This window comes from Aotus nancymaae, unplaced genomic scaffold, assembly GCF_030222135.1.
Source record: "Aotus nancymaae isolate 86718 unplaced genomic scaffold, 86718_ANA_hifiasm-v0.15.2.pri h1tg000067l, whole genome shotgun sequence".
Taxonomy (NCBI): domain Eukaryota; kingdom Metazoa; phylum Chordata; class Mammalia; order Primates; family Aotidae; genus Aotus; species Aotus nancymaae.
Window position 1 is genome coordinate 25,288,835 of NW_026988482.1, and position 15,437 is coordinate 25,304,271.

Consider the following 15,437-nt stretch of genomic DNA (forward strand, 5'->3'; position numbering starts at 1 on the left):
AAGAACAGAGAAATGAAAGGGAGGAAAGAGTCAAAGAAACCATTCAAGAAAACGTCCCAGAACTGAGGGACACAAGTAGTTCAAGTGTGAGTGGTAAGAAATGAAAATAAACCTCACAAAGGTAGATCAGTGTGGAGTTTCTGAACATTTACAAGTTTCTGATAGAAACCAGGGCATGTACAATGGATTGGGAATCTGAATGACTGGGGACCATTCCACAGCAACTCAAGAAGCTGGAAGTAATGGAGTGCTGCCTTAGAAAATCTGAGGCGAATGGTTTCCACCCTGGACTGCCAACCCACCTGAAATCTCTGTTGAGGGTGGGGGAGAAGGAAGGCTTTCTGAGACATGACGGTCTCCAAAGTCTGGCTCCCTTGTGCTTGTCCTCAGGAAGCCAACTGAAAATGTTCTCAGCTGGGCACGGTGGCTCAGGCCTGTAATCCCAGCACTTCAGGAGGCCGAGGGGGGTGGGTGGACCACTTGAGGTCAGGAGTTCAAGACCAGCCTGGCCAACATGGTGAAACCTCAACTCTGCTAAAAATACAAAAATGAGCTGGGCGTGGTGGCACACATCTGTGATTCCAGCTACTCAGGCGACTGAGGCAGGAGAATCACTTAAATCTGGGAGATGGAGGTTGCAGTGAGCCGAGATCGCACCACTGCACTCCAGCCTGGGGACTCCACCTAAAAATAAAAATAAAAAAAGAAAATGTTCTCTACCAAAATGAGGGAGAAGGGAGAGGTTCAAGGAAGAGGAGGAGGCCATAGGATCCATGAAAGAGGAGATCCCCACCCCAAGAAGGGGAAAGGAAATCCTGGGGACACATCGGTGCCACAGGCTGGGAGAACAGCTGGTCCTCATTGGAGCAAAGTGGGAGGCTCTGGGCAGGACTTTCTCAGAAGGTGAATTGAATTTAACAGGTGTATGAAAGCTAGGTCAGATAAAGTGGCCGGGAGTTGGGGGCAGAGTAAAGGTTCACAGAAGACTAAGCAAAAAAACCAACAATGGCCAGGCACAGTGGCTCATGTCTGTAATCCCAGCATTTTGGGAGGCCAAGGCGGGTAGATCACTTGAAGTCAGGAGTTCGAGACCAGCCTGGCCAACATGGCAAAACCTCATCTCTACAAAAAATACAAAAACTAGCTGGGTGTGGTGGTGAGTGCCTGTAATCCCAGCTACTCAGGAGGCTGAGGCAGAAGAATTACCTGAACCTGGGAGGTGGAGGTTGCGGTGAGATGGTGCCACTGCACTGCAGTCTGGGTGACAGAGCAAGGCTGTCTCAAAATAATAATAAACATGAAAAACTAACAAAATCTAGACAGTTTGGACCTGCAGGAAACAACTAAAAAATCATACCCAAAAGCATTCCATGAGGAGCAGTTCTGAATAGCATTTGCCAGGTCAGGGCAATGTCACCAGTGAGCCCTACTTCACCATATCACATGGTGCACAAGAAGGGGAGGGGTGGGCTGGGGGAGGGGCGCAAAGTCCTCCTCTCCCACAGGAGGACGCCCATGGATAATGCCTAAAACTGAACAATCGTGAAGTAGCAACATAAGTATGTCATTTAGAGATATGGAGCTGAGAGATTAGAAAGTGACAGCCTCTGGGGAGTTGGAAATGGAGAGGAGGGGGCTGCTGTGCTCCTAACATAACTTGCCTGGTAAAACTATGACTTTACACCAGGCACCTGTGTAACGCTGATTTGAAAAACCTAAATTAAAAAATCCATCTAGAAATATAAGAAAAAGAAAAAAAAAAGGAGACAGGAAGGCTGGGAGGGGAAGAATAGAGAGAGACAGAGGAGGAGGAGGAGAGGAGTAGGCAGAGGAGTCAGGGACAGGGGACTGACTCCAGCCTCTGGCTTCAGGACAGCGGCCGCCAAAGGGCAGCAGGTGACATCACCACCTCTGTTTACTCTTATTACAACGAACACAGGTTGAGGTTTCAATTCCCTGATCAGCTGAGTACAGACCAGGCTCCTTAGACCAAAACACTGTATTGGTGTTGGTGATCCCTGGGTACCACCCCAACACTCCCAAAAGTTGGCAGTAATCACAAAGCAAGTTGAGGGACAGCAGCCACAGGGGTCTGAGTGATAATGCCACCCATCCTAGGGGACAGTGTCAGGTGGTAAGGAAGAAGCTCCAAATTTCTCCTAATTTTTTTTTTGAGACAAGGTCTCATTCTGTCACTCAGGTTGGAGTGCAGAGGCATGATCACAGCTCACTGCAGCCTCAACCTCCCAGGCTCAAGCAGTGCTTTCACCTCAGCCTCCCAAGTAGCTGGGACCACAAGTGCACCCCACCATGCCCAGCTAAGTTTTGTATATTTTGTAGAGACAGGGTTTTCCCATGTTGTCCAGGCTGCTCTCCCCTAGAGTTTATGCTGCCATGGAAGCACTGTCTTTGTACACACCTCTGTTTAAAACTGTGCCATTTCACTCTGACCCGGGCAGACAGCCCTGCCTGGGAAGGGACAGGGGTAGAGGAGGGCTGTCTGAGAAATGCGGCTGAGTAGGCTGCAAATGTCTTTGCCACCTCTCACACCCTCCCTGGAATCCCGAACTCTTTGTGTAATTTTTAGGAAATGCACAAACCAGCAACCCCTCAACCCAATAGCCTCCTTGTACAGGACAGACATCCTGTCCCAGGGGAAGAATGAGGGCTAGGAGTGAGGGAGCCCCTGAGTCCCAGGGAGGGAGGATACTCCCTCATGTGAGCCTGCACTGCAGGCCTCATGCCAAGGGCAAGCTCAGCTGAGAGGAGTCCAACACAGTTTGGAAGAAGTCCAGAGCGCCTGGCTCCTCAGAGTGGGAGATGCTGAATCTGGACCCCTGGGTGGGCTCAGTTGCCTCTGTATATCACACAGAGGAGCATGGAAGCTCCTCAAAAAGCGGACGGCAGGCCAGGTGAGTACCCTGGGAGAGCTCCCTCCATTGCCCAGGCCTTGACCAGGCCCAGGCCATGGCTCATTGAGACTGACGCCCTGCTGGGGACCCAAGAACCTGCTGGCATCCCAGGATGTGGGGTTGCCCCAAATATTCACCTTTCTACATCTCATGTTCACTGGGTACTTGCTTCACTGGGGTCCTCTAGGATCTGTGGAGGAGGCAGATCACCTAGCTCAGGACTAGATATGACCTTCTCTAGTTTTCCAAGGGTTTCAAAGGCTGTGAGTGAGTATGCACATTCCTGGAGGGGCCCAGTGCCCAGTCACTGCTGAAAGTCATGGAGGTGGCAGAAGCAGACCTTCCTGGGCAACAGAGGGGCATGTGTCCTACCCCAGGAGCCGATCTGAGTGGAAAGCAAAGCCTCAATCCAGTGGCCCTGTTCAATGAGGGAACCTATCCAGCCTCCTGGGAACCCCTATCTGCTGTGGGGGTTGAAGCCACAGGCCACACAAAGCTGTGGTCTGAGGGGGAGACAGTATGCCAGCCTCAGGGATCCTAGTCTAAGAGGGGAGGCTGCCAGACCCTCCTTGATGCAGAGGATGAGTTTGCAGGACCCAGTCTCCTGCTTTCCCCCCAGAAGGCTCCAGACCTGTTCCCTCGTTTCCCCTGAGTGGCTCCTCTACCACTTAGCAACGGAGACAATTTACATAATGCATCGAATGTGAGAGCAATAATGGCTGGGGAAGCAGGGTGCCCGTTAGTGGCTCCTCGGAGGGAAAATACCTGCTCCCACATCACTGCCTCCTCCTCTAGCGAACTGGGCTGTGAGGCTGCTGTGAAGCAGGTGCCTGTAAGTGCTTGGCTGCTGCCAAGAAGGGCCCAGAAAGATGTGCCAGCACTGAGACTGGGACTGGAGCAACTTCAGGACAGAGATGCACACCGGAGGAAATTTCCAAAGCACCTGTTTTGAACATAAATCCACCCAGCTGAACTCCCGGAGTCTATACCCCTGCTGGGCCTAGGCCCTGCATCCTGACCCTTTCCGGAGGAGGAGGCCACTCCAGCAGGCAGGAGGTTGTAGTCAGGAGGCTGGGAGCCAGGCAGCAGCCGCCCAGGAGGTGGCCACGTTTGAACACAAAGGCAGCGATGGAAGGGGTAGAATACATACAAATTACTGGCACGGTAATTGCTTTTTATATAAATGTTCTTTTTAAAAGTTTTCCCTGGTGTGAAAGTCCCTCTTTAAAAGGAATAAATTCACTGCACACCAATTTATTCCACACCGGTAGATGGAGCATAATGAAGGCTCCTCTGTCAGCTCCTGATCAAGAGGCAAGTGGCTGCCACTTGACCCAGCTTCTGGGTCTCCCTGCATGATGATGCAGTGCACTGGTAGGCCACGGGTCTCTGAGGGGCACAGGCCTGCCTGCCAGGAGTCGGCAACAAACCCAGATTCTAAGACTCAGGTACAAGTTCAGCAGACCCCATCAGGGTCCCAGGAGCTGCGCTCAAATGGTGGATATGAAACGGGCTGCCGAAATCACAGTAATTCATGCTGAGTGGGAGGCGCACCGGGGCTCTGGGAGTTGGGGAGCATGGGGGACCCTCACTTTCTAGGGTAGGTGAAGGGAGGTGTTAAGAAGGCTTCTGGGGGATGAGGACTCCCTGGGCCTGTCTACAAAGCATGTAGAGGAAGCAGGATTGTGATAAGCATCTAGCGGTTATAAGTGGGAGTGGCTTATCTTGTACTGTAGAAAGCTCCCTGGTGGACACCAGCTCTTCTCTAAGCCCAAAGGAACCAAGACAGACAGGTCCCCCTGCTTTGGAAGGTAACTCTTCCAAGCATACTGGAGAATCACCTGACTATGTCTGCAAACTCTGGAGGATGACCGCCTCCCCAGGAGGCCCAGGACCTGGAAAGGAGGCTCTGGATCCATGCTCCTTAACAGCCACAGCTCTCTCATCTGAGAAATGGGGCTGAGTGGGCTGCAAATGTCAGAAATGGGGACAAGGTCCTTGGTGGCCTCACCACCAGCCTCTGTGAGCACTGGATTAGGGACGAGAACTGCCCTGCACAAGACCTGTGATCTCTACAGTAGGAATGTTTGGTCCAGCCCCATCCCAGGGTACACCCACAACCACCTGGCAGCCAGCTCCCACACAGGGCTGCTGAGCAGTGTCAGGCGGAGTGACTGGAGTGATGCTCACCATGCATGGGGGAACTGTGTGTGTGTGTGTGTGTGTGTGTGTGTGTGTGTGTGTGTGTGTACGCGCGTGCTCCTCACCCACAGTCGAGATTTCTCAGCTTTGCTAATTAATCAGCTAAGTAGTTCTCGCCTCCTCGGGTGACAAAGCTCTCTGCACCTGCCTCCTCACAGTCCCACCCGACCCTAATGTGCGCCTGCTCACACCTCCACAGGCAGCACTCAAAACCGTGCCTTTGCGCACACACACATGTACACGTTCACCTTCTATGACCACTTCGGTCTACGGACACACAAATGCTCACGTTACTTATAGCACTCATGTACACGGGTTCACTTGTTCTCTATGTGCAGGCATGTGTGCTCACATTCCCCATGCAGCATTGCCCATCTCTCATGGAGCACGATCAGCCCATGTTCCCCCTCACACAAGCCTCAGCAGGTCAGGAACTGGGTCTACAGCGGATCACGGGACCAAGAATAGCCAGGGCTAGCTGCCTTCCCAGTCTGACCACCTCCACTCAGGTGGACTCCTGGAGAGCCTGGGCATAACCCTGCCTTCTGGCCATGGTCTCCATAGCTCATATGATGGGAACACTAGATTGGGCCTGCCGAAGATTCCTGGCAACCCCCATCTTCAATCTGTACCTGAAAGACGCAAAAGCTGAAGGCAGCAGTGAGTATCAGACACCACTGGCCTCAGCATTGATCTGGAGGGCTTCCTGGAGGAGGGGAGCTGTGGGCTGGGTTTAAAGCTGGGAGAGGCCTGCAGGGGGCGGCGGGAGCGAGGAGAGTGGCAAGTGGACTTGAAGAAGCTGAGAGGTCTAGTGAGAGTGAAGGGAAGGACACCCAAAGGCCTGAAAAAGGCTCCTTGCTACCCTGACCTGGAGCCACACACCTGGGCCATGCCTTAAAGTCACTCTAGGAATGGCCAGCTTCCCTAGCCCCAGACCGATATCTGCACGGCCAGCACACTCTCACAGCCAGCTCCTCTCCACTGCCTCTGGGCCCTCCATACTCTCATAGAGATCAATCCAGGGATCATCTACGTGGAGCCAAGTCCTGGCAGACGCCCCATGCTTGCTACCTCTCCAAGGCATCTGGCATCAAGGCTCAGTCAACCCTGATGTACTAGTCTCAGTTTCTCCATGGGGGTGGACGGTTTCCAAGGCTGAATGGAACAGAGTCAGAGTCCAGATCTGTCCCTTTTCAATCCTCAGAGGCCTGCCGCTTTGCTTCTTCATCTACTGAATAGTGACTAGCTGGGCACCTCCTTCATGCCAGCCTTGTGGGCACCTATGGACATGTATAGACCACAGGCACATGTACGCCACCTGCACGCCTGCATGTGTGCGTAGCCTGCCTCTCCATCCAGACTCCACATCCTTGCATACTGAGGTCAGGCACTCAAGCCCTGAGGGTCGCTCACTTGGCTCCTTGCTTCAGGAGAACCCAAAGAGGACAAGAAGGGGGTTTGCCCAGGAGCCACCCCTTGCCTCAGTCTCTCCCCCTCTCCGTGGAGCAGGCCAGCCTCTGTTCAGAACCATCAGGTCCCAGGGCAGGGAGAGAGATATAAGAAAGAGAAAAGGTTTATGGCTCCGTAACTTTCTTCAAACAAAATCTCTACTTACAAGGTGAGGGCAGTCACACTTGAAGAAGGTGGAGGGAGGCCGTACTGAGCCTCCATCTCCTGCTTGGTTGTGGTAAATGCTGCTCCTGCCGCCCCTGGGGCCGGCTGTGGTTTGTCAGAACCAATTACTTCTCTGCCTCCACCAAGCGCTTGGGGCTCCACGAATCTGAAGCAAGTGTCCCTGTGGCTACCACCGATCCAGCAATGAAAGGGAGAGAAGGATGGGGGAGGAATGCAGATTGGGTCAACTGTCCCCGGCGGGGAGAGCATGAAACTCATTTAGCCCTCCATCCCCAAGCCCCATCTCCCACCCTTGAACATCCAGAACAGCCTCTGGCTCTGGACACGGCAGGCCTGTCCCTCTTCAGAGATGGATGCAGAGGCCAGTCGGGCTGACAGTAGACCCTGGCCACTCTTCAACAAGATGTAAGGACTGAGTCCAGGCTGACCTCCCCCCGCCGTCTTGCTGCAAGGCCAGCCTTCCTGGAGACCTCTGAAGAGAACAAGCAAGTTCATCAGAAGAGTGTGTGTGTGAGTGTGTGTGTGTGTGTGCGCACGCGCATGCGCGCACACGCGCGCACATGTGTTTAGGGTTTTATGAAGTTTCACAGACAAACCTTGCTAATTCCCAGGATGGAAGGATTGAGTGACCCTCACTTCAGGGAAGGGCCCTGCAGCAAAGCCAAGGGTTAGTGACTAAAATCTTCCAGGCAGAGCAGTGCCATCTGCCTAGGGAGGTTCTGCTCATGGCCACTGAGATGGTCTCTTACTTAAACCAGGGGACAGAGAACCCAGGCAGAGAACCTTGCAGAGATCCTGAGAGATTCTACCCTCAAGAACCCCTGATCCTCAGCCCTGGTCTCGGCCACTCTTTTTTCTTACCCACTAACCTCCCCATTCCCAATGCCAACATCTAGGCACAGCTCAGATCTGGGTGGCTTTGTAGGCCCTCCACTCCACTCCACTCCACTCCATCCTCTCTCTCTCTCTCTCTCTCTCGCTCTTTGAGACAGAATCTTACTCTGTTGCCCAGAGTCGAGTGCGGTGCAGCAATCTCTGCTCACTACAACCTCCACCTCCCAGGTTCAACCTCTACCTCTCAGGTTCAAGCAATTCTCCTGCCTCAGCCTCCAGAGTAGCTGGGATTACAGGTGTCCACCACCATGCCTAGCTAATTTTTCTATTTTTAGTAGAGACGGGGTTTTGCTATGTGTGCCAGGCTGGTCTTGAATTCCTGGCCTCAAGTTATTTGCCCACCTCAGCCTCCCAAAGTGCTGGGATTACAGGCATGAGCCACCACACCCAGCTGTCCATTCCCTTCTCTAAGCTCATGGGGCCTGAGACACAAGTTGCCAACTTGTTGACTGATTGGAGAAACTGACTCACAGTCTTCCAGGGTATAGGGCCCCTCCTTTTGCTTCCACCCACCTCTTCCCCTGCAGTGTCTCTGCAGCTGGCTCCCTGTATTTCCGGCCAAAGAAACCACTTACCCTTCCCTGGTCCACAGGCCCTGTGTTTTCAAGCTCTGCCCCAGCTTGGTAGCCTTTGTATCTATCTTAGGGAGATGTCCCCAAAAGGTGTCATGATCAGCAGAGAAGAGGGGACCAATTTCTAAACCCCTGGGCTGAACCAAGCCAAGAGGACACCTTGGGCATGTGAAATTTTCTAAACTGTGATCAACCTCTGGAAGGGCAGGCAATTGATAGTGGTTGTGTGGGTGGGTGGTACAAAAGCACCCCACACTTATGCAGGGCTCTATCTGCAGCCGTTCCTTGCTCCTGCTTCCCTGAGATCTTCACATACCCCATGAGACAGGACTGCTTGGCTCCCCATTTCACAGGTGAGGGAACCAAGGCTCAGAGAGGCAGGACATGTTCTGGGTCCCACAGTGCCTGCCCTTCCAGTCCACTTCATCCTTTCACTACCTCCCACCATCCAGCTGCTGCCCCAGCACAGGCCCTAGATTCAAATCCAAATCCAGCTAGGCCTCAGCTGTGGGACCACAGGCAGGTCCTACCTTCAGAAGGCACAGCTTTTCCTACCGCTTCTCTCCTACTCCAAGCTGTTCCCCATCTTCTGGGAACGGATCTTGGATGTGCCTGTAGTGACCTGTTGGCACAAGCTGGAAGCTTGAGGCCCTCTCCATTACTGCACCACCAGCTGATCCCACCCAGAGATGCTGCTCCCACAGACCTGCCCCTCTACGCCCATGGCCTCCATAGAAACCTAGGGGGCAACTCCCTGCTGAGGCTGCTCAGAATCCCAGATGCCTCGGAGCAGGGCTCCCTGCCCCAGCCCTGCCCTGCTCGGACTCTAGAAGCCAGGCACCCACGTGCACCCAGGCCTCTCTGGGGCCTTCCTGTCACTACATTTCCATCTGCTCTAGGCTGTTCTGACATGATACCCTCATCCCCGGGAGCAGGAAGAGAGGAGGCCTGGCAGGGAGCAAGGGGCTGAGAAGAGGACCCATACCTGGCCCAGCCTCATCAGCCCTGGAGGAGCCACTAGGGTGGGGGAGCCTCCAGGTGGCTGGTGCCACAGAAGGGGTGGCCAACATAAGCCAGGTCCCTGGGGCAGGCATCTCAGGCAGTCCCCCTACCCAAACAGCCCCTTTCTGGTGAGGGCGTGTGGAAGGATACGGGCTGCCTAAGCCAGTCAGCTGGCCCAGGCCAGAGTGCCTGTCACGGACAAAATGGCTTTAGAAAAGCTTCTCAAAAATGGAATTTTCTGCTGCCAGTAACAACAGAGTGTGTGTGTATATGGGGGGGGGGGGGCGCTGGAGGGGCCAGGAGGGCAACAGCCACTCCCAATCCAGTCCTGTGTCTCCCACACAGTGCTCAGGAGAGAACATTCCCAGACTTTACAGTGGGCGGGGGGTAGGGCGTACCAGAAGAGGCTGCCCCCAGGTCAGAGCATGGGAAGGAAAGAGGTAGAGAGCAGGCTGGGTTGGGGGGACACAGAGGGGGTCTAGGCAGGGCTTTGGTCAGGCTGCTGTGCATCCGCCTCTCTCTACCCAATTATGCTCGAGCAGCGGCCTTACCACGTCTCAGACGCCCTCCCAGGAGCCCCTCCTTTAGCCCCACGCATCCCCGCTGGGTGCCAAGCAAGAGGACCATATGGAGGGAATAATAAGACAATTAACTTTCCATTAAAGAATAATATATGTGGGTTTTTAGGGAGGCAAGCGACAGCAATCCCTATCCAGCGGCATATTTCACGCCCGCGCTTCCTCATCGCCCCCCACCCTGATGCACCCCACATCCTCATCATCTACACCAGGAGAGGAGGGTGCCGCTGGGCCTCACCAGGAGGTGGCTGGGTAGAGCGGTGGAGACTGCACGATGAGCAAGTGCAGAGCCCTGAGATGCTGGCTCCAAGGCTGCAGGAGCCCTGCAGAGGGGCTGTGCTGCGCTTTCTACCCCTCACCTGACTCAGTGCGTCAGTGTGACAGCCTGTGCCAGTGGGAGACCTGGCCAAGGAGCTGCATGCCTGTCTCCTGGGGGCACATGTGAACCACAGTGCTCTGGTGAAAGGACCTTCTGTGGGGTCTGGGGGTGACAATTTCTTGTTCTACTCTTACCTGGCCCTCTGGGCACCCCTCCCCTCTGGCTTCCTTCTCCCTCTTCTGCTCCAGCCCCTCTAAGGTTATGAGGTTCCCTGGTACTTTCAGGCACTGCTAACCCCACTTGGGATGCCCAGATGCCCAGAGGGCACCCTCCCTAGATGGAACCAGAGTGCAGCCTCAGCCAGCACCCCTGGAGTCAGCGTGTGAGTATGTACGTGTTTCCGAAGTTGGCTGTGCCAGTTGAGGAGGAGGGTGGAAGGGGACAAGAGGAGGCCTGTCTCAAACGCACCTGCAGAGGGGCCCTGTCTTACCTCCCTGACCCCTTGGGAAAGGGGCCCTGGACATGGCCAGGCTTTGGTCCATGCCGGGAGCCAGCTCCAGATGTGGTACTCCACAAATATTAATTACACATTCCTGTGGAGTGCTGAGCAGACGGGGCACAGAGATGGCCGGGGGCAGACAAGATGGAGTAGGACTGTGCCGCCACCACTGGTTGGAAAATGCCATTCCTGGCTACCCATAAGAAGTGGGGATACACAGACACCATCAACTTGAATCACCATGACTGTTCAGAGAAGCACAGCAGTGGGGAGGGGAATAAAAGACTCAGGTTGGGGATTACCGATTCCTAGGGTCCCCTTCTCTACGAATACAGGCTCAGCAGTCCAGGGGAGGGGCTGTCCCGGGTGCCTCCTCTGCTAGCCAGCTTCCCCACCACCACTCAGGGCTGGCCTGCCAGGGATCCAGGATGGGACTGGCTGGTAGAGACAGCAGCCAGGGCCTCAGTTTTCCCATTTGTATGATAGGACCACAGGAATAACTAGCAGCATGTAGCTGGGCTAAGGCCATCATGGGGTGGAGGCAGCTGGGACATGGGTCGCACCGTATGCCATTTCTGCCCTGACTGGCAGGCAAACTATGAGTGGTTGATGAGGACTGGGAAAGGCTTCCATGGGTCCAGAATTGGCTTGAGCCTTCCCAGAGGGTAGCCTGTGGCCTCCAAACATGGCTGTCCCAGGTTCCTGCTCCTAGCCCAGCTCTGGCCAGGCAGCTCTAGCCTCAGCCCCGACTCCAGGCAGAGGAGCTTCCCTCCTTCTGGAGATCCTCCAAGGAAGGTGTCTCTCCGAGGTCAGGAATGCACCCCGGGGGCTGGCGTGCCTCAGGAGCCAACCAGCTCTTCATCGTGTCTGACTATAATCTCTCCTGCTTTCCTACCAACCAGGTTCCCAGTGTTGCTCCCCCTGGACCCTAGACACCTAGCCGGAAGAAGGTAGGTTCCTGGCTGTACCCATCAGAGTGACCTGGGCTTCTGAGAGGGGAGACCTGTCCCAGCCCCACATCCTCCCCACCCCCATTTGCCATGCACCCCCAGGCACCTGATGAATTATTCATCCTGATCAACCTCATTATGTAAAGGAGCTCAGAGCCCAAGCATATGCACTCTGCTCTCCCCCAGGATGGGACAATATGGTGCTGATGGGGGAGGGTGGAAAGGAGGCTCCAAAGACCTTGCTCAGGCCCCAGGGGCTCTGCAGGGGGAGAACACAGTAGGATCCATACTTTTGTGGCCTATTCAGGCCAAGAGTGGACCAGGGCTGGCGGGAGTTGGGCTGGGGAACCCGGGAGGATTCGACTCAGGGTTTATGGCCAAGCATGGGGATGGGACCAGCACGTGAGCACCAGGCCATGAGGAGAGCTCCAGCTATGCACTAGCTGTGGTATTAGATGAGGAAATGAAATGGGGTCTTCACAGGGAATGCCCACATGCCACAGAAGTATGCCATAGTTTTCAACCTGCAAATGGGCCAGTCTGCACCCAGCCATGCCCCCATGGGGGTTATGGTGAGGTCAGGAGGAAAGTGCCAAGGCAAGGAAAACATTCCCAAATGCTACTGTCTGCAGTTTCTGCACTCTGGCAGCTGCCAGCCCTCGTGGCTCCGAGCTACTGGGTGTAGGGCAGCCTCTAGGATAGGGGCATGCAGGCTGGGCAGTCTTCAAAGGGAAGAAGGCCAAGGGGCCTGGATGCCAGGATCACCCCAGCTGTTTGGGGGGCAACTCAAAATCAGATCAAGGAGGGCTGAGGAACGGCAGCCCCAGTGGGGGCCAAGGCTGCCAGCTTGGCAGGGCTGGTGCCAGTGTCTGCAGCAGCATCACAGTTGGGTCAGGGCTCTGCTCCAAGCATCTTTCTGACCTGTCAGAGCCAGCCATGGGCTGGGCACATGGACCATTTTTGTGTGCATTTGGAGAGCAATGGTGGCTCAGTCAGGGTCAGGGGTGAGTCGTGAGGGGCTAGGGAGCAACCCCACAGGGTTGCCCTCTTCCTCTAGAACTCCACACCTTGCCCCCCAACCCCCACACCCACCTCACCAGAGTGCTCTGTGCCAAGAAACAGCCCCATAGCTGTCGGCAGGAAGTAAGAGGCTGAGGAAGCAGAGGAGGAAAACTAGAGCGGGACAGATTGCCGTTGGAGAGCTGGCAGCCATCAGCAGGCAGAGGCGCTCCACCAGAGTGCCAGGAGGAGCCAGGGACGCCAGGTCAGCACTTCTCTGCCTGCCTGTCTGCCACGCTGAGCATGGCCCTGCTCTGGCCCAGCTCCCTACTGCCCCAGGCTCATCTTGTCCACCCTACCAAGAGGGGAAGCAGAGCCAGAGCTGGAGCTGCATCCTGAACAGGAGTCAGGAGCCCAGGGTCCACACCCCAGCTCTGCTACAAGCCAGCAGCACGACCACCTTGGTGACTGCTGGGCAGGAGGGGGTGGGGGAGACAGGTTCACTGATGAAAGTGTCTGGAATCTCTCAAGTCCCATCAGAAAGGAAGGGAAATGATCCCTGGGAGTGAAAACGACCAATGAGGGAAATTCAAATTTGATTTCCAAAAAGGGGGCATATCTGTATCAGCCTGTTCATTGCTATTTTAACTACTTTATCCTCCAGTCAGACTTCCCAGCTGTGTCAGGGGTCAAGAATGCAGATCGGAGAGGATCCAGGGCTCACCCAGGAGCACACGATGGGTACGCTGAGCTGGGATTCCAACCCTGGTTCTCACAATCCAGCAAGCTCACTGGTCCAGAGAGACCTCAAGCTTGACGTGTGTACATTATTTTCTCATTGCCAGACATTCAGGGCCTGAGTTGCCCGTGAGTATAAAATAAACATCCTCAAGCTGAAGGTTCAAAGTATGAAGGATTCTTGACCGGAGGGCTACAGTTAACTCCCGATGTGGGGTATAGCTTATGTCCTGATACGAAACTTGGAAAGGTGCTGGAGGTACACATTGGGGAGCTATCATTCCTTCATTAGCCCACACATCTATCCTTGGCACTGGCTGCTTGGAGCCTGGTTAGTGTTGGGTGCTATTCCTGAGCCTAAATTGACTCCTGTTCCGGAACAGCTTTTCCTACAGCACTGTCTCTGGAAAGCTCTGCCGGCCTCCAAGTGCGGCTGAGTCACTGAGAGTTCACAGGAAGAGACTGTGATGGGGGCTACTGAGATCCAAGCCTAGCAACCAGGAAAGGGATGTTGAGTGTCGCTGGGCCACTGATGGGGAGGACGCAGACCTCCAGGACCTGGACTCTCCCTCCCCACAGCGTTGCCACGTCCTTAGCCAACCCTGATCTGCCCCAGCCTGTGCCAGAGGTCCTACATCCACACCCAATATCAACATACCGGCTGCCACCCCTACTTCCTGGGTACCAACTATAAGCTAAGCGTGAGGAAGGGACTCAGGACAATCCCCATGGTCCCCACCCCACATCTGCTGACCCTGGCCCTGACCAACAGGGACAACAGGAATACAGTGGGTATATAATCCCCAAACCCTGGACCTGGACTCCCAACTGAACCAGCCACAGTAGGCCAGTTTACTCTGCAGTTCTCAGTGGGAGACCCCCATTTAATCCCCTGCTTGGTTCTGGTCAGCACCTCCTGGCCCAGGCCCCCGGCAACAAGATCCTCGAAGAGCACACGTACGCCGGGAGTCGCAGCCCTGTCACTCCAAGAGCTCAGCCCTCCCAGGCGCTGCATCTCCACATAGAGAGCAATGGCTCAGGAGCCCGGGGCCTGACAGCAGCACATTTTGCAGCTTCCGGGGGTGACGGATGGCCTGCTCTTCACATCACTATTTCAAACATTAACATAATCTCCCAGGATGGATGTGGTGGCTGGTGCCTAATCAATCACCCCTCCCGCACCTGGATCCCTCATCTCGCCAGGCATGGGATTTCCAGTGTTTCCTGCTACAGCACCTCAGGCACCGCTTTTGGGCTGGCGTGGACCAGCCATCCCGTCATTTCCTGGATCCCTTCGCCTCCTATGCACCCCCGACATCCACTGGTCCCTCCTGGGCCTGAGCTCCCATTCCAGGTGTGCCTCAGACACAGACCTTTCCCTCTTGAAAGCCCAAAATGCCCCAAATCCCTCTCAGCAACAGGGTCATCATCCAAGCTGGGTCACTGCTCTGGCCGTGACCTCAGGAAGAGCAGGCCAGGCCCCGGAGGAGCACTGCTCTTCAGTCACGTCCCCACCTCCCCCACCGCCCCGGGCCCAGCAGGTCCCACCAAGTCCCACCACACCAGGACATCCATTAAATCCAATCTTCCTCACTCCTTATTTCTGAAGCTTTCCCCCTTCCCTTGGAAGAGACAGCAAATGGCACCGGACTCACCTCACGGAGCTGCTGGACGCCTCCAAAAATCCGCATCACGCCGTCAACTTCCTGCTCCAGGCGCCGGGCCCAGTGCTGCATCCTGCATGCAGAGAGAGGAGAGAGGCATCAGGAGGGCCCACCTGGAGCGGGCACAGCGCCGCCCCAGCCACCCGGGGGCACCAGGGGCAGTCATCCACTCACACCCTAATTTTCACTAGAGGAGGAACCACAGCTAGGAACCAGCAAGCGCCTGCGATTCCCCTTTGAAGTCCAGACCCGGTGGCCCAGGCTCTCCTCATGCACTGTGGGGCAGCAGGGAGGAGAGAAGACTGCATTGTGGATGTGCTGAGGGAGTTCAGAGGCTCGGAGAAGCCTGCAGCGAGGCCACTGTTCATTGTGAAGAGCCAGCCCTTGATGTAGCTGCTCTGAACATGGGGACTTCTGGACACCAGGGAGGAGGGGGACACGAGGGAACCTCAGGGGGTGAGGTCTGCTGGATC

At 55.2% G+C, this 15,437-nt stretch overlaps 1 protein-coding gene across 4 annotated transcripts in view; it reads right to left on the minus strand.

Moving 5' to 3' along the window:
* CACNA2D2 (calcium voltage-gated channel auxiliary subunit alpha2delta 2) overlaps positions 1 to 15,437 on the minus strand; it is a 139,783-nt gene that overhangs the window by 98,142 nt on the left and 26,204 nt on the right. For all 4 annotated transcript variants that reach the window (XM_012467837.3, XM_012467838.3, XM_012467836.3 and 1 more), the window contains exon 2: positions 14,956 to 15,037. In XM_012467837.3, coding sequence (XP_012323260.3) covers positions 14,956 to 15,037 — 82 coding nt within the window. The remainder of the gene's footprint in view (positions 1 to 14,955; positions 15,038 to 15,437) is intronic.